Source organism: Canis lupus, chromosome 22 (assembly GCF_011100685.1).
Source record: "Canis lupus familiaris isolate Mischka breed German Shepherd chromosome 22, alternate assembly UU_Cfam_GSD_1.0, whole genome shotgun sequence".
NCBI lineage: Eukaryota > Metazoa > Chordata > Mammalia > Carnivora > Canidae > Canis > Canis lupus.
Window position 1 is genome coordinate 3159213 of NC_049243.1, and position 15224 is coordinate 3174436.

At 38.9% G+C, this 15224-nt stretch overlaps 1 protein-coding gene and 1 long non-coding RNA gene across 2 annotated transcripts in view; one reads left to right on the forward strand and one right to left on the reverse strand.

Annotated features, from left to right (window-relative positions):
- The window catches only part of LOC119877401, a 72409-nt gene extending 58450 nt beyond the window's left edge, over nt 1-13959 (forward strand). The window contains exons 5-6 of the long non-coding RNA XR_005376198.1: nt 12531-12616; nt 13066-13959. This is a non-coding gene — a long non-coding RNA (uncharacterized LOC119877401). The remainder of the gene's footprint in view (nt 1-12530; nt 12617-13065) is intronic.
- RB1 (RB transcriptional corepressor 1) overlaps nt 1-15014 on the reverse strand; it is a 145641-nt gene extending 130627 nt beyond the window's left edge. The window contains exons 1-2 of the mRNA XM_038569496.1: nt 14788-15014; nt 12219-12345 (exon numbers count right to left, since the gene is read on the reverse strand). Coding sequence (XP_038425424.1) covers nt 12219-12345; nt 14788-14915 — 255 coding nt within the window. The 5' untranslated portion in view covers nt 14916-15014. The remainder of the gene's footprint in view (nt 1-12218; nt 12346-14787) is intronic.
- Nucleotides 15015-15224: the final 210 nt, after the last annotated feature.

Genomic DNA, 15224 nt, shown 5'->3' on the forward strand with positions numbered 1-15224 from the left:
CCCAGGGCCCAGGGATGGATGGAGTTCTACATCGGACTGGCTGCCTGTTCACCAGGGAGTCTATTTCTCCCACAGCCCTTCTTCCCTGCTTGTATGCTCTCTCTCTCAAGTAAATAAATAAAATATTTTTTAAAATACTCAGGATAATTTTTTTTAATTTTTATTTATTTATGATAGTAACACACACAGAGAGAGAGAGAGAGAGAGGCAGAGACATAGGCAGAGAGAGAAGCAGGCTCCATGCACCGGGAGCCCGACGTGGGATTCGATCCTGGGTGTCCAGGATCACGCCCTGGGCCAAAGGCAGGCGCCAAACTGCTGCGCCACCCAGGGATCCCCAGGAATAATGTTTCTAAGTGTAAGACTTACACTGTAAAACTCAAAAATTTTGTTGAAAGAAATTTAAAAAGATCTAGGGGTGCCTGGGTGGCTCAGTCCGTTAAGTGTCTGGGTCTTGGTTTTGGTTCAGAGACTGAGCCCCATGTAGGGCTCCACACCCAGCAAAGAGTTTGCCTCCCCTCTCCTGTACCTCCCCCCACTAGCACCTGAGTTCTCTCTCTCCCTCTAAAAGTAAATAAATAAATGAACCACTTGGATAGTATTAAATACTCGCTAGGGAGAAAGAGAAGATAATAAAATACAACATTCTACATACAGAGAAACAAATTTGGATAGTAGCAGACTTCTCTTTGGAAACAGTGTAAGCTAGAACATAGTAGGACTTGGGGGAAAAGCCTAGCTAGAATTTTCTAACAAAAATATCCTTTAAAAACTAAGGCAAAATAAATACTTTTTCAGTTGTACAAATGCTCACAGAAATCATCATCAGACCTGCACTATAGAAAATGTTAAGGAAAATCCTTCAAGCAGAAGGAAACTGATGCCAGATGGAAATCTGGACCTTATAAAAGAATGAAGAGCACTGGAAATGATAACTACATGACTAATATAAAGATTTTTTAATTATTATTTAGATTTCTTTAAAAAATAATTGTCTAAAGCAAAAATAGTTAACACCATATTATGGGCTTTATATCACATGTACAAGTAAAACATATGACAATAGGACAAAGGCTATGAGGGAAAAATGAAAGTACAGTGACACAGTTTTTATATTGTACATTCAGTAATATAATATCATTTGAAAATAAGACTCTGAAAAGTTTCAAACATATGCTATAATATAAACCCTGAAATAATGACTAAAATAACACAAGAGTGTTATTTATCTCAGGGTTGTTAATTGAGCCCATAGTAGTGGTACTGTGCTCTGCACTGGGCTTGGAGCCTGCTTAAGATATTCTCTCTCCCTCCTCTCTCTGCACCTCATATCTCTCTAGAAAGAAAAGAAAAGAAGAAAAGAAAAGAAAAGAAAAGAAAAGAAAAGAAAAGAAAAGAAAAGAAAAGAAAAGAGAAAAGAAAAAAGAAAAGAAAAGAAAAGAAAAGAAAAGAAAAGAAAATCTGTATATAATTTGCCTCCCCTCAAATTTTAACGACTAATAGCCTACTGTTGACCAGAAGCATTATCAATAATACACACAGTTGATAAACACATATTTTGTATGTTACATGTATTATATACTCTATTCTTACAATAAAGTATGCTAGAAAAATGAAAATGTTACTAAGAAAATTGTAAGGAACAGAAAATACATTTACAGTCTATACTGTAGTGACTGAAAAAAAAATCCATGTATAGTGGACCCACCCACTTCAAACCCATGTTGTGCAAGGGTCAACTGAATAAAGATACAAAAAGATTAAAAGTAAAAGGATTTTTTTTAAAAAGGTAAATGATATAAATACTCATCTAAAGAAAGCTTAAGTGTCTATATTAATCTAATATTAGGAAAAGATTTCAGAACAAAAAACATGAGGTATAAAGAGGATCATTTCATCATGCATTATATTAATAATATGACACATAGCATGTAATTACAATAGCGAAGTTTATTAAAATAATACTAAGGGGGACACCTGGGTGGCTCAGTGGTCAAGCATCTGCCTTTGGCTCAGGGCGTGATCCCAGGGTCCCACAACAGGCTCCTCACAGGGAGCCTACTTCTCCCACTGCCTGTATCTCTGCCTCTCTCTGTGTCTCTCATGAATAAGTAAATAAAATATTTAAAAATAATAATAAGCTATGATAAAGTATAATAATAAAATAACATTTTAAACAATTTTACAGCAATTCAACAAGCTAATAGGCACATTCCTTGAAAAACACACACTGCCCAAGCTCACTAAAAAAGTCAGAAAACTGAATTCCGCATATCTATTAAAGAAATTGAATCTGTAGTTAAAAACTTTCCTGCAAAAAACACCCCATGAGGCCCATATGGCTTTACCAAACATTTCAAAGAAATAATACTAATTTTACACAAACTCTACAAAAAAAAAATAAAGAGAACAATATATTTCCCAATTCATTCTATAAGGCCAGCATTATTCTGTTATAAAATCTTACAAAAATTGTAGGAAAAAAAAAAAAAAACACTAGGAAAAAACCCCGTAACCAAAAAGAGGAAACTACAGACCTACTACCCCTCATGAATCTAGGTGCAAAAACTCTTACCAAACGTTTAAGTCCAACAATATAGGAAAGGGATAGTGTATCATGATCAAGTGGAATTTATGCAGGAAAGTTGCTTTAACAATCAATAATACTCACCACATCAACGGTCTAAAAAAGGAAAAATATAATCACAATAGATGCAGAGAAAGCATTTCACAAAATCCAACATTTATTTCTGATACAATAAAAAAAAATCTCTGCAAACTGGAAATAGAATAGATTCCTCAATCTGATAAAGGACATCTAAGAAAAATCTACTCCTAACATTATACTTAATGGTAAAAGACAGAATCTTTTCTCCCTAAGAGCAGAAATTCTTACCACTTCTATTCGACATCATATTGAAATCTTAGCCACTGAAACAGGCAAGGGAAAAAAAGTAAAAGGTTATAAAGGAAGAAATAAAGCTGTCATTATTCATATAAGACATAACTGTTATATGGGAAACCTATGGAAACTCAAAATGGGCAGAAAACATAAAAGACAACACACTGATGATGATAAATGGCAAACAAGCACATTTAGAAGACCTTCAGCAACTATGGACTTAGGGTGATAATAATGTGTCAGAGTAGCTTCATCGACTATAACAAATGTAGCACTCTTATGGGGATGTTGATAATGGAAAAGGTTAATTAAGCATGTGTGGGGGCAGAGGGGTATATGAGAAATCTCTGTACCTTCTGCTCAATTTTGCTGGGAACCTAAACTATTCAAAAAAAGAAGTCTATTTTAAAAATATTCTGTATCATTAGCTATCAGAAAAATGTACATTAAAACCACAGAGATATTACTACATCCCAAGAAGAATGGCTAATATAAAAAATAGTACCACCACCAAATGTTGGCAAAGAAGCAGGGAAACTGAATCACCCATATGTTGATGGTAGGAATATAAAATGGTACAGAGACTCAGGAACAAAGATTGGCAGCTCTTACATAATTAAACATATATGCCCATATCATATGACCAGTAATTGTACTCACCCAGAAAAATGAAAACTGATATCTACACAAAAACCTATACACAAATGTTCACAGCAGCTGTATTCATAACAGCTAAAACCTACCGCCAAGGCAGACATCTTTCAAGGGGTGAATGGTTAAACGGTGGTCCAGTCACGAATACTACTGAATAACAACAAATCGCAGTGGGCTGACTTGTGCCCCCTGCCCAACTCCTGAACACTCATATGTTCAAGTCCTAACCCTAAGTACCCAAGAATGTGACTGTTTTTGAAGACAGGGCCCCAGAGAGGTACAGTAAATTAAAATGAGGACATGTGGCAAGCCCTAATCCAACCTGATTAGTCTTCTTATAAGAATAGGAAATGTGGACACAAAAACCACACCAGGAGTGTGTGCACATAGGAAAACCATTCCAGAATGCAAGGAGAAGGCAGCTGTCTGTAAACCAGAGAGGTCTCAGAAGAAACTAAGCCTGCTGACATCGTAACTTAGACTTGAAGTCTCCAGAAACATGACAAAATCTATTTCTGTTGTTTAGGCCACCCAGTCTGTAGTATTTTATTATGGCAACCCTATCAAACTAAAATATTTAATATATAACTTCAATGATTCTCCAGGGAATTATGCTGACTTAAAAAAGCGAATCCTAAAGGTTAAGTACTGTATGATCCCACTTATATAACGTTCTTGAAATTACAAAATATGTCACATTATTACTGAGTACAGATCTTATTAAATATCTGTGTATAGCTAAACTGGTCTACTGGTATTGTTGACATAATATTTGGAAAGATGATTACTATCACTGGTCATCTTTGGAGGATCTTACAAAACAAATATGTTAATTTAAAAACTAGTCAATAAAAGCAAAGCATAAAGCACTTATCCTTACTTTCCTGAATGAACCGTCTTTAGAATAAGAACAGTTAATAGAGAAAAATTTCTCTTTGCAGAATTACAACTAACAATTGGAAGAGAAATAATAAAGTCATCAGATTACCATTTAGCAACCCCTATGGATCCAGTCAACGGTCATCCAAAATCGCTTATAACAAAAAAAAAGAGACCTAACAAGATATATGCCTCCCAATGGGCATTCACAAAAATATTTTGTGAGTATTTCTTCCAGAAAATATCAAGCCAGGATCTGATTAGGCCTAAAGGCCTGTATTTCCAGGAAATATAGAGAATTAGACAAAATATGTTAAACAATGAAGGAGATGTAACCTGCAAAATACCCACTGTAGGAAATATAGAGAATTAGACAAATATGTTAAACAATGAAGGAGATGTAACCTGCAAAATACCCACTGTAGGAAAGATAAACCACTTTCTTCAACAAATAAATTTTAAGAAAAGAAATGGATGGGGAAAAGAAGTAGAAGGTAAAATCTATAGATTAAGAGATTTAAGACACAAGTCAACCAATCACAATATATGAACCTTATTTGAATCCTGATTAGAACATGCGAAAAAGGGACGCCTGGATGGCTCAGTGGTTAAGCTCTGCTTTCGTCTCAGGGTGTGATCCTGGAGGTTCAGGGATCGAGTCCCACATAGGGCTCCCTGTGTGGAACCTGCTTCTCCCTCTGCCTGTGTCTCTGCCTCTCTCTCCTCTCTCTCTCTGTCTCTAATGAATAAATAAATAAAATCTTTTTAAAAATGTGAAAAAAATTTATGATATAATTGAAAATTTTTGAGCATTGGATAGTTGACAATAAAAAATTGTCACTTGGGGGCACTTGGGTGGCTCAGTCAGTTAAGAATCTGACTCTTGATTTTGTCTCAGGTCCTGATCTCAGGGGTCATGAGATAGAGCCCTGCAGCAGGCTCTGCACTGAGCCTGGAACCTGCTTAAGATTTTTTTTCTTTTCTTTTCTTTTCCTTTTTTTCCTCTCTCTCTCTCTCTCTCCCCCTGCCTCTCAAGAATAAATAAATAAAATCTTTTTAAAAAGAAAAAGAAAAGGATTCTCTCGCTCCCTCTTTCTTTGCCCCTCCCCTCCACATGCATGTGCACATTCTCTCTCAAAAAAAAAAAAAAAAAAAAAAAAACCTAATAAAATAGAATATTCTGGTTTTTCAGGTTATTAAAAAGAACCTTTTGCAAAGAAGTTATCTGCAAAAGAAGGACTTCAACCCTGCATGAAGAACCCTTCAGGAAGAGGTTTCACATCCTTAGTACTGTGTAATTTACACGGAATGCCTAGTGTTACTCTAGTTCCAAACTATTCCTTTCAACTATGGTTCTAAATATAATGACCCACATCAGGAGGAAAAAAATCTTTTATCAAGAGCAATATTTTTTCAAAGCTCTTGAATATATACACACATAAAACCCTAAGAGGTTGACATTCAGACATCATTTCTGCTTTACAGATGAGCAACCTGAGACTCAGAGAAATAACCAACTTACCTAAAATCCTATAGCTACAATGCAACTACTATCCTGCCTCTAGATCCAAGGCCTTTTCCATTCTACTATGCAGTCATTTAAGATGCAGAAACAAAATCAAAATTCTAACAACTGATTCACTGTAAGTCACAACTTGAACGGCACTCCTGGACAATTTCTTCATGGAATATTCCTTATTTATATGCCATATGCAGTATGAACACAATCTAATCTAATGACAACAATCACATATTATACACACCTATCAAATGTTTATATAAAAAGGAAAAAAATACTTTTCTAGACAAAATACCACAAATCTTCCTTAAATTTTAGCTAAAGTACCACATCAGTATCATTACACATGCATTTATAAATTCAACTATTTTCAAGGTTGTTTTGGTTATTTGGGGTATTTTGTGGTTCCATACAAATTTAAGGACTGTTCTAAGCTCTGTGAAAAATGCTGTTGGTATTTTTATAAGAATTGCATTAAAAATAAAAAAGAATTGCATTAAATGTGTAGACTGTTTTGGGTAAGTATAGACATTTTAACAATGTATGTTCTTCCAACCATGAGACTGGATGTCTTTTCATTTCTTGGGGTCATCTACAATTTCTTTCATCAGTGTTTTATAGTTTTTAGAACACAGGACTTCATCTCTTTGATTAGGTTTACTCTCAGGTATTTTACTGTTTTTGGTGCAACTGTAAATGGAACTGATTCCTTAATTTATTTCTGTTGTTTCATTATTGCTGTATAGAAATGCAACAGATTTGTTTGTTGATTTTGTACCCTGAGACCTTACTGAATCTGTGTATTAATTCTAACAGTTTTTTGGCAATCTTTTGGGTTTTCTATACAAAGTATCATGTCATCTGAAAAAAGTGAAAGTTTTACTTCTTCCTTGCTAATTTAGATGCTTTTTATTTCTTTTTGTTGTCTGACTGCTGTGGCTAGGACTTCCAGTACTATGTTAAATAATTGTAGAGGAAAATCTCTGTTTTTTCCCCACTGAGGATGATATCGGCTATGGGTTTTTCATATATGGCCTATATTATGTCGAGGTTATGTTCCTTCTAACCTTAATTTGTTGAGGATTTTTATCTATGAATGGATGCTGTACTTCGCAAAATTTTTTCTGCATCTATTGAAATGATCATATGATTCTTATCCTGTATTAAGAAGCAAAGCTGATGAAAAAAAAAAAGAAGAAGAAGCAAAGCTGGAGGCATAACAATTCCAGATTTTAAGTTATATTACCAAGCCGTACTGATCAAAACAGTACCAGCACAGTATGGTACCAGCACAAAAACACACAGATCAAGGAACAGAATATCCAGAAATGAACCCACAACTATACAGTCAACTATAGAGTCAATTAATCTTCAACAAAGGAGGAAAGAATATCCAATGAGAAAAAGTCTCTTTAACAAATGGCCTTGGGAAAACTGGACCACTTTCTTACACTAAACACAAAAATCAATTCAAAATGGATTAGAGACCTAAATGTGACACCTGAAACCATAAAATCCTAGAAGAGAACACAGTGATCTCTTTGACACTGGCCATAGCAACTTCTTTCTGGATATGTCTCCCAAGGCAATGGAAACAAAAGCAAAAATAAACTATTGGGACTTGATCAAAATAAAGAGTTTCTATACAGCAAAGAAAGCAACCAATAAAACTAAAAGGCAACCTACAGAATGGGAGAAGGTATTTGCAAATGACATACTGGATAAAGAGTTAGTATCCAAAACATATGAAGAACTTACAAAACTCAACACCCCCAAAAACGAGTAACCCAATTAAAAAATGGGCTGAAGACTTGAATAGACATCTTTCCAAAGAAGGCATACAGATGGCCAACAGACATATGAAAAGATGCTCAACATCATTCATCATCAAGGAAATACATATCAAAACTACAGTAAGATAATCACCTCACATCTGTTAGAATGGCTAAAATCAACAACACAAGAAACAACAGGTGTTGGCAAGGATGTGGAGAAAGGGGAACCCTATCATACTGTTGGTGGGAATGCCAACTGGTACATCTACTCTGGAAATCAGTATGGGGTTCCTTAAAAAGTTAAAAACGGAACTACCCTATGATCCAGTAATTGTACTACTAGGTATTTACCCAAAGAATACAAAAATATAGCACCATTATCTGTAATAATCAAATTATGGAAATACCCCAGGTGTCCACTGACTGATGAACAGATAAAGATGATGTAGTATACATACTATAGAATATTATTCAGTCATAAAAAAGAATGAAATCTTGCCATTTGCAATGACATGGATGGAGCTACAGAGTATTATGCTATGCGAAATAAGTCAGAGAAAGACAAATGCCATATAATCTTAAGCATTGTGGAATTTAAGGGAAAAAAATGATCATTGGGGAAAAAAAAAAAGAGAGGCAAACCAAGAAACATAGTCTTAACTATAGAGAACAAACTGATGGTTGCCAGAGGCGTGGTAGGTGGGGGGCGGGGGGGGGGGGGGCGGAGAAGTGATGGGGATTAAGGAGTGCACTTGCTGTGATGAGCACTGGGTGATGTATGGAAGTGTTGAATCACTAAACTGTACACACAAAACTAATATTACATTGTATATTAACTAACCAGAATTTAAATAACTTTTAAAAATTCAAGTATTTTAACTGATTCTTAAGTTGTCTTAAAAATTATATTAATATAAAATTTTCTGGGGTAATTCTTAAGTCAAATTATTCTGGCTGCACAATCTAATATAGGCATTCATTTACACTAATAAGTGCTTTATGTGCGTGACATCATTTAATCCACACAGTTAACTCCAAGATCCAGAAATTACTGTTAGTCCTTTTTACAAATAACAAAACTGAGGCTTGGAGATTTTTAGGTAACTTGTTCAAGATCGTGGAGGTAGTAAATAGTAGAACTGAGACTTGAGTCAGTCTAGTCTGATGACAAATCCTTGCTCTTAATCCACCCTCTATTCCAATAAACATCATCTACTTTCAGTTGCCAGAAAGATTCCCTTAGTTATTGTATTCCTCTTCTTGTTTCAAAGACAGCCAACTGCTATCTGAAATAGCTAGAATGGAACAGGTGCATCAGAAACAGGTTCATTTTGTCGTAACATTCAGTTCTCTGCACGCACTGTCACATTCTCCCTTAGAAATTATTGTATGAAGAGGGTAAATCCTCAGGCCAACCCTCAAAAACTTAACTATCACTTAAAAGAATATTTCCAGGGAAACATCTGGAAACTGTAACAGAACAATACCACCTCCTCTTCTGTCATACACCCCTGCAAAAAATAGGTACCAAATATCCCAAAGATAACATGAAATTCCTTCCTTGTCTTCCTCCAGCATACAACCAAGAATGATTTCGTATCTCCTAGTCCCATCACGACCTTCATTAGGAAATGAGATTTAAACTGTGCCAGCTCCCATGGAAGGCAGGGACAAAGCCAGGATAGAAGAATAGGATACCCAAGTTGTAACATGTATTCATACTTATAATCAGGTCTGAAGCCTAAAAGGACCTCTATAGTGAAAACTCTTACTGTTATAGTTCAGTACAAAAACAGTTTTGTGTGAACTGGCCTGGAAACCTAACTACTATGTTGTACTTACAAAGAGATTGGAAACATAACCCACTCCTAAATTGGAAACTACCTATATTCATCGATACTCTCTATAATCTGCTACTCCTTCCCAACTTTCTGAAAACTAAAAGCCTAGCATCTGCGAGCAAGAGGTGAAGAAGCTATGACTCCCTATAACTGCATATGCACCAGAAAAACCCTTTGTACATGAAGTATCCAAATCAGTGGAAGTACACACTAGATGCTTTGGTAAGATAATACCAAAGTCATTCACCCAAGATACTTTAGTATTCCTCCTTTTTTAGTAAGGAGTTCCAGATTACGTTCAGGTCTTTGAAACTGGATTCATTTTCTCTTTTTTCATTACCAAATAATAATGCACTAAATGCTTATGTCCCCCAAAATCCATATGCTTAAAGCCTAATGCCCAATGTAAACGCATTAGGAGTTGTAGCTTTTGGGAAGTCATCAAGTCATGAGGGCTATGCCCTCATGAATGGGCCAGTGTCCTTATAAAAGAAGCCTGAGAAAGCTCCCACCCCTTCCGACTTGTGAAGCCAGTGACAAGGCGCTGTCCACGAAGCAGGAAGCGGGCCCTCACACAGACACAGAATCGGCCACACCACCACCTCGGGCTTCCCAGCCTCCTGAACTGTAGGAAATAAACTTCTATTGTTTATAAGCTACCCAGTCCGCAGTATTTTGTTAAAACAGCCCAAATGGACTAAGATACCAGAATTTTTTAACAGTTTTAAACACTTTTATGGAATGTATATTAACATATTTTGCTGTGTTAAAAAAAGACACATACATTAATACAAGGCTGTAAGAAAGAAAATTCATGGGTGCCTGCGTGGCTCAGTTGGTTAAGTGTCTGCCTTCAGCTCAGGTCCTAATTCCAGGGTCCAGGGATCGATTCCCTTATTGGACTCCCTGCTCAGCTATCTCTCTCTCTCTAATAAGTAAATAAAATTAAAAAAAAAATAAAGTAAATTCATTTAAAGGGTCTGAAATGCAATTTAACAATAATTACCAAAAGATTTATAAACGTTCATAGCTACTGACTCAGTAATTCAACTTGTAAAAATGTATTCTAATAATCAGATTCATTCATTAATTTAACGAACCACTGAGGACTTACTTTGTGCCAGGCATTATTCTTGTGAGTAAAGATATTCATCACATCATTTTATAGAGCCAAAAAGTTATGGGGAAAAAATATCAAATAATATTTTAAGAGTTAGGAAATTAAAAAATATCTAATATATAAAACATTATACATTAGAAACTATATTATCAAATACCCAAAAATATTTAATAACACAGTAAAATGCTCATGATGTCGAGAAAAAAAATTTATTTTCCTTTTTTTAAGATTTTATTTTTTTGACAAAGAGAGAGACAGCACAAGCAGGAGGAGTGGCAGGCAGCAGGAGAGGGAGAAACAGTCTCCCCATGGAGCAGGAGCCCCAAGCAGGGCTCAATCCCAGGACCCCGGGGATCATGACCTGAGCCAAAGGCAGATGCTTAATCAACTAAGCCATCTAGGTACCCCAAGAAAAAAATTTTAAAATAAGATATAAAACTATTATATGTAACTACATATACCTATATGTATGATTCCGAATGTTTTATTTTTTTTATTTTTTTTTAAACTTATTTATTTATTCATGAGAGACACAGAGAGAGAGAGAGGCAGAGACACAGGCAGAGGGAGAAGCAGGCTCCACGCAGGGAGCCCGACGTGGGACTCGATCCCGGGACTCCAGGATCACACCCTGGGCCAAAGGCAGACGCTAAACCGCTGAGCCACCCAGGGATCCCCCAAATCTGTGTTTTAAATGACCAAGTCAGGAACCTTGGTCAAGTTACTTAATCTCATTCTATTTCAGTATCTTTTTCTATAAAATCAAGATTTTACATTTTACATATGAAATAAAGACTTTTTGTCATACCCTCAATGGATTGTTGAGGGAGTTATTTTTTAAATGCATGGAATATTCCCCCAGTACATATACAGCACTATTGAGTCATATTACATATACATACATATACTTATGCAAAAAAATGGAATATATCAAACGCTATCAAAGACTGTAAATTCTAGCAAAACTAATTCTAATTCTAAAACAATCAAATTTTGAACACTACATATTGTAAGATATTAAAAATTATAAGGTATGGCTTTGTTTTTAAAAAATTTTTGCATCTGAGTGAAGTACGTATGCATATGATATCTAAGATTTGCTTCAAAGTACTTTGGGGGAAAAATACTTTGGGGGGTTACGTGGGGATATTTTTAACACTATCAGAGTTATTTACCTCTGGGTAACAAAATTATTACTAGCTTTTCTTTTCTTTATATTTTTCTATTTTCCAAGTTATCTATAGTAATTCAAAATCATTTTTTAATTGAGAAAATTGGGGGGCACTTGAGTGGCTCAGTCAGTTGAGCATTTGACTCTTGGTTTTGGCTCAGGTCATATCTCAGGGTCCTCAGATCGAGCCCTACATGGGGCTCTGTGCTCAGCAGAGAATCTCCTTGAGATTCTCTGTCTTCCTTTCCCTCTACCCCTCCCCATGTTCAGGCTCTCTTTCTGTTTATCAAATACATAAAATCTTTTTTAAAAAATAATGAGAAAGTTTTCTTCAAAAAATGTTAAAGAAATCCTTACCAATACTCCATCCACAGATGAAACTTTCTCCCAAGTTAACCAAGCTCTTTCTCTGACATGATCTGGTATCTTTAATTTCTGACATAATGCAGTAAAATCGGGTTCTTCGGTTTCTTCAAACACAAGCCTACCAGATAAAAACAGACATATAATGGGGATATATTTAGAAATCAAACTAAAAGTAAACATTTGCTTCAATGGTTTGCATATAACAAACATCATTATTCTGAAAAAAGGCATTACTAAGTACTTTAAAATCTTATTTATCTTTGAAAAAAAATTACAGAATTTAAATGTTTATTTTTTTCATAGTCCTTCCAACAAATATACAACACAGTGAAAGATGTTTGTTGGCCTGAATCACATACACACCAGAACAGCAAAATAGCTTTGGAAAAGTAAGTAAGTATGATAGCTAACGCTGTATGGGAAAAGCGGGATGACAATAAGAGCAAAAAGAAGAAAGCCCATTTATGATATTGCAGAATCAATTTAGTATCAGCAATTTTGCTAAAATGCAGTCTACGCTTATCAACGTCTCATATAATCTCTCTACCTATAAGCATTTCTCACGTAATAAGAAACTTAACATGAATTCCTGCTATTCTTATTTCAGCCTTTTCTCTTCGATCTTCCTTACCCAAGATAGGTAGTCAATAGTTTCTTGTTGGCTAGCTCCCTTTCATTCTCTTAATGTCTATTTGACACCTAATAATAATATAAGGAATAGCTAATAATTTTTGAGTATTTACTCTGAGCCTGTGTGAATAAAGTATCTTAAATGTATAGTTTCAGTGGAATCCACACATGGGCCTACTAGATAAGTACTCTTATCCTTGTTTTACAGACAAGTACCAAATAAGAAGTTAAAGGACTCACTTGAGGACATGGCCAGTAAGTGGGAAACCCAAGTCTAACTCCATGATCCATGCCCTTGACCACTATGCCAGACTGGTAAACCTCCTTCAGAGCGTAATTAACTTTGATCATGTCAACAAGGAGGGTGCACTCTTGCTCCTAGTGAAGGTTTCCCTTCCAACATTCCCACTTAGGCCAGATATAATGCAACAGAGAGAAGATCTCAGCTTCAAGGTACAGACAGATTCCATCACTGAAAATGCAGGTGGAGCGGGCCCTGAATCCATCCCTAAGCAGGACGCTTGGCTTTGGATTGCCAGGCACTAGTTTCACCCTTGCTAAGCAGCTAGTCTACACAGTTCAACTGCCCGTACTAGCAAAACCTTTCGGGGGGTATGGTTAATCAAGAGTGGAGTGTATCCTGTATGGTTTTACTTACAGGAAAATTTTTTATAGTTCCATCATTTAAAAGTAAATAATGCAATGTTGGGGTGGGGAAGAAAGGCCTTCTTTTCCCAGGTGGGGGCCCTAATTTGAATATTTCTGGTTACCCTACAATAATCCAGAGGACGCTTCCAAAGCTCCGTGGTAAACATGGAACTCTTTATAGAGTAGATTTACTGCTTTTTCCAAATGAAAACGTTCAAGTACTGGACACAACAGAGCTTAATCAGAAATTAAATTTGCTTTCAGAACAGCTTGACTGTTTTTCCCCCCAATTAGCGAGTGTGATTTTTAACTGACCTGTAAGACAACCCATTTCAACATATGTATTTTTAACAGCTTTTCACAGGCCATCCCAGAAGCCCATTCCAATCGTTCACAATCTATCTGAACCCTGTTAGTGTCTAGCAAGTTCAAAGAATAGGGCTTAGTAATGGACTAGAACAGGTGAGGAAGCGGTGAGGAAAAGAAAGCAATCCCATTCTCAAACAAAACAAAACAAAACAAAACAAAAAACAGGTACTCTCAGAGTGGTGGAACCAGGACTGGCAAAAATAATGGCAATCATAGTCTTTCAGTCTTAGGTTCTTAACCATAAAGTACCACGATCGTGAAAAATAGGATGCTGCAACAGAATAAGTCCTCCCTGTCACGTTCTACTGTATTATCACAGTAGTCGCCTAAATTTAGAGACCACTTGGTGGTGCTGGTGCTGGTGGTGGCGCTGGTGGTGGTGCGGGTGGTGCTGGTGCTGGTGCTGGTGGTGCTGGTGCTGGTGCTGGTGGCGGTGCTGGTGCTGGGGGGGGGGGGGGGGGGGAGAAGTGTGCTGTGAGCACGGGCAGCTCACGAACTCTGCAGCCCAAGCGAAACAAAACAAGAGCAGGCGCGAGGATGTGTCCGGGCTGGAAGGCAAAATGGAAGAAGCGCTGCAAAGCGCCGAAGACGGATACCGAGGCTGTGCAGGGGGACCACGGAGAGGGAGCGGAGGCAGGCAGCGGCGCTCCAGCGGGGCGCGTCGCGGGGCTTGCCCGGTGCCGAGGCCTGGAGCCGCGTCGCCGCCGCCGTGTCCGCGGGAGGCCGCCCGTCCCCCGCCGCGTCGGCCGCCGGCTCCGTGTCCGCGGGCGCGGCGGCGGCACCTGTCACCGGGCGCGGGCGCCCGACCCCCCCCCGCCCGACACCTGTCAAGCCGGCGCCCGGCCCCCGCCGACACCGCGCCCGCCCCGGCCCCCGCCCGCGCCCGCGCCCGCCCCCGCCGCTCTGGGCTCACCCGGGCAGAGGCGGGTCGTCGGGGCCGCTGTCCTGCGCCGGGTCCTCCTCGGGCGGCGGCGGCGGCGGCGGCGGCGGCGGGGCTTCGGCGGCGGCGGCGGCGGCCCTCCGGGGGGCTTTGGGCGGCATGGCTGTCCGCGGGCCGGCGGCGGGGCGGGGCGCGGCGCGGCGCGGCGCGGCGGGGCGGGGCGGGGCGGGGCGGGGGGCGCACCTCGGGGCCGCCCCGCTGCGCGCAGACCCGGGGAGCGGCGCCCGGCGGAGCCCACGAGCCCTCCTCCCGCCGCCCACCGAGCGCCGGGCCAGCCGCGCGAAAACGTCACTTCCGCCCGCGGCGTCACGTCCGCGAGCTCCGGGGCCGCCGGCGGCGGGACGGACGGGGCGCTCCGGGGGCGCGGGGCGGCGGCGGGCGCGCGGCGGGCGGGGCCTGCACCCCCGCGG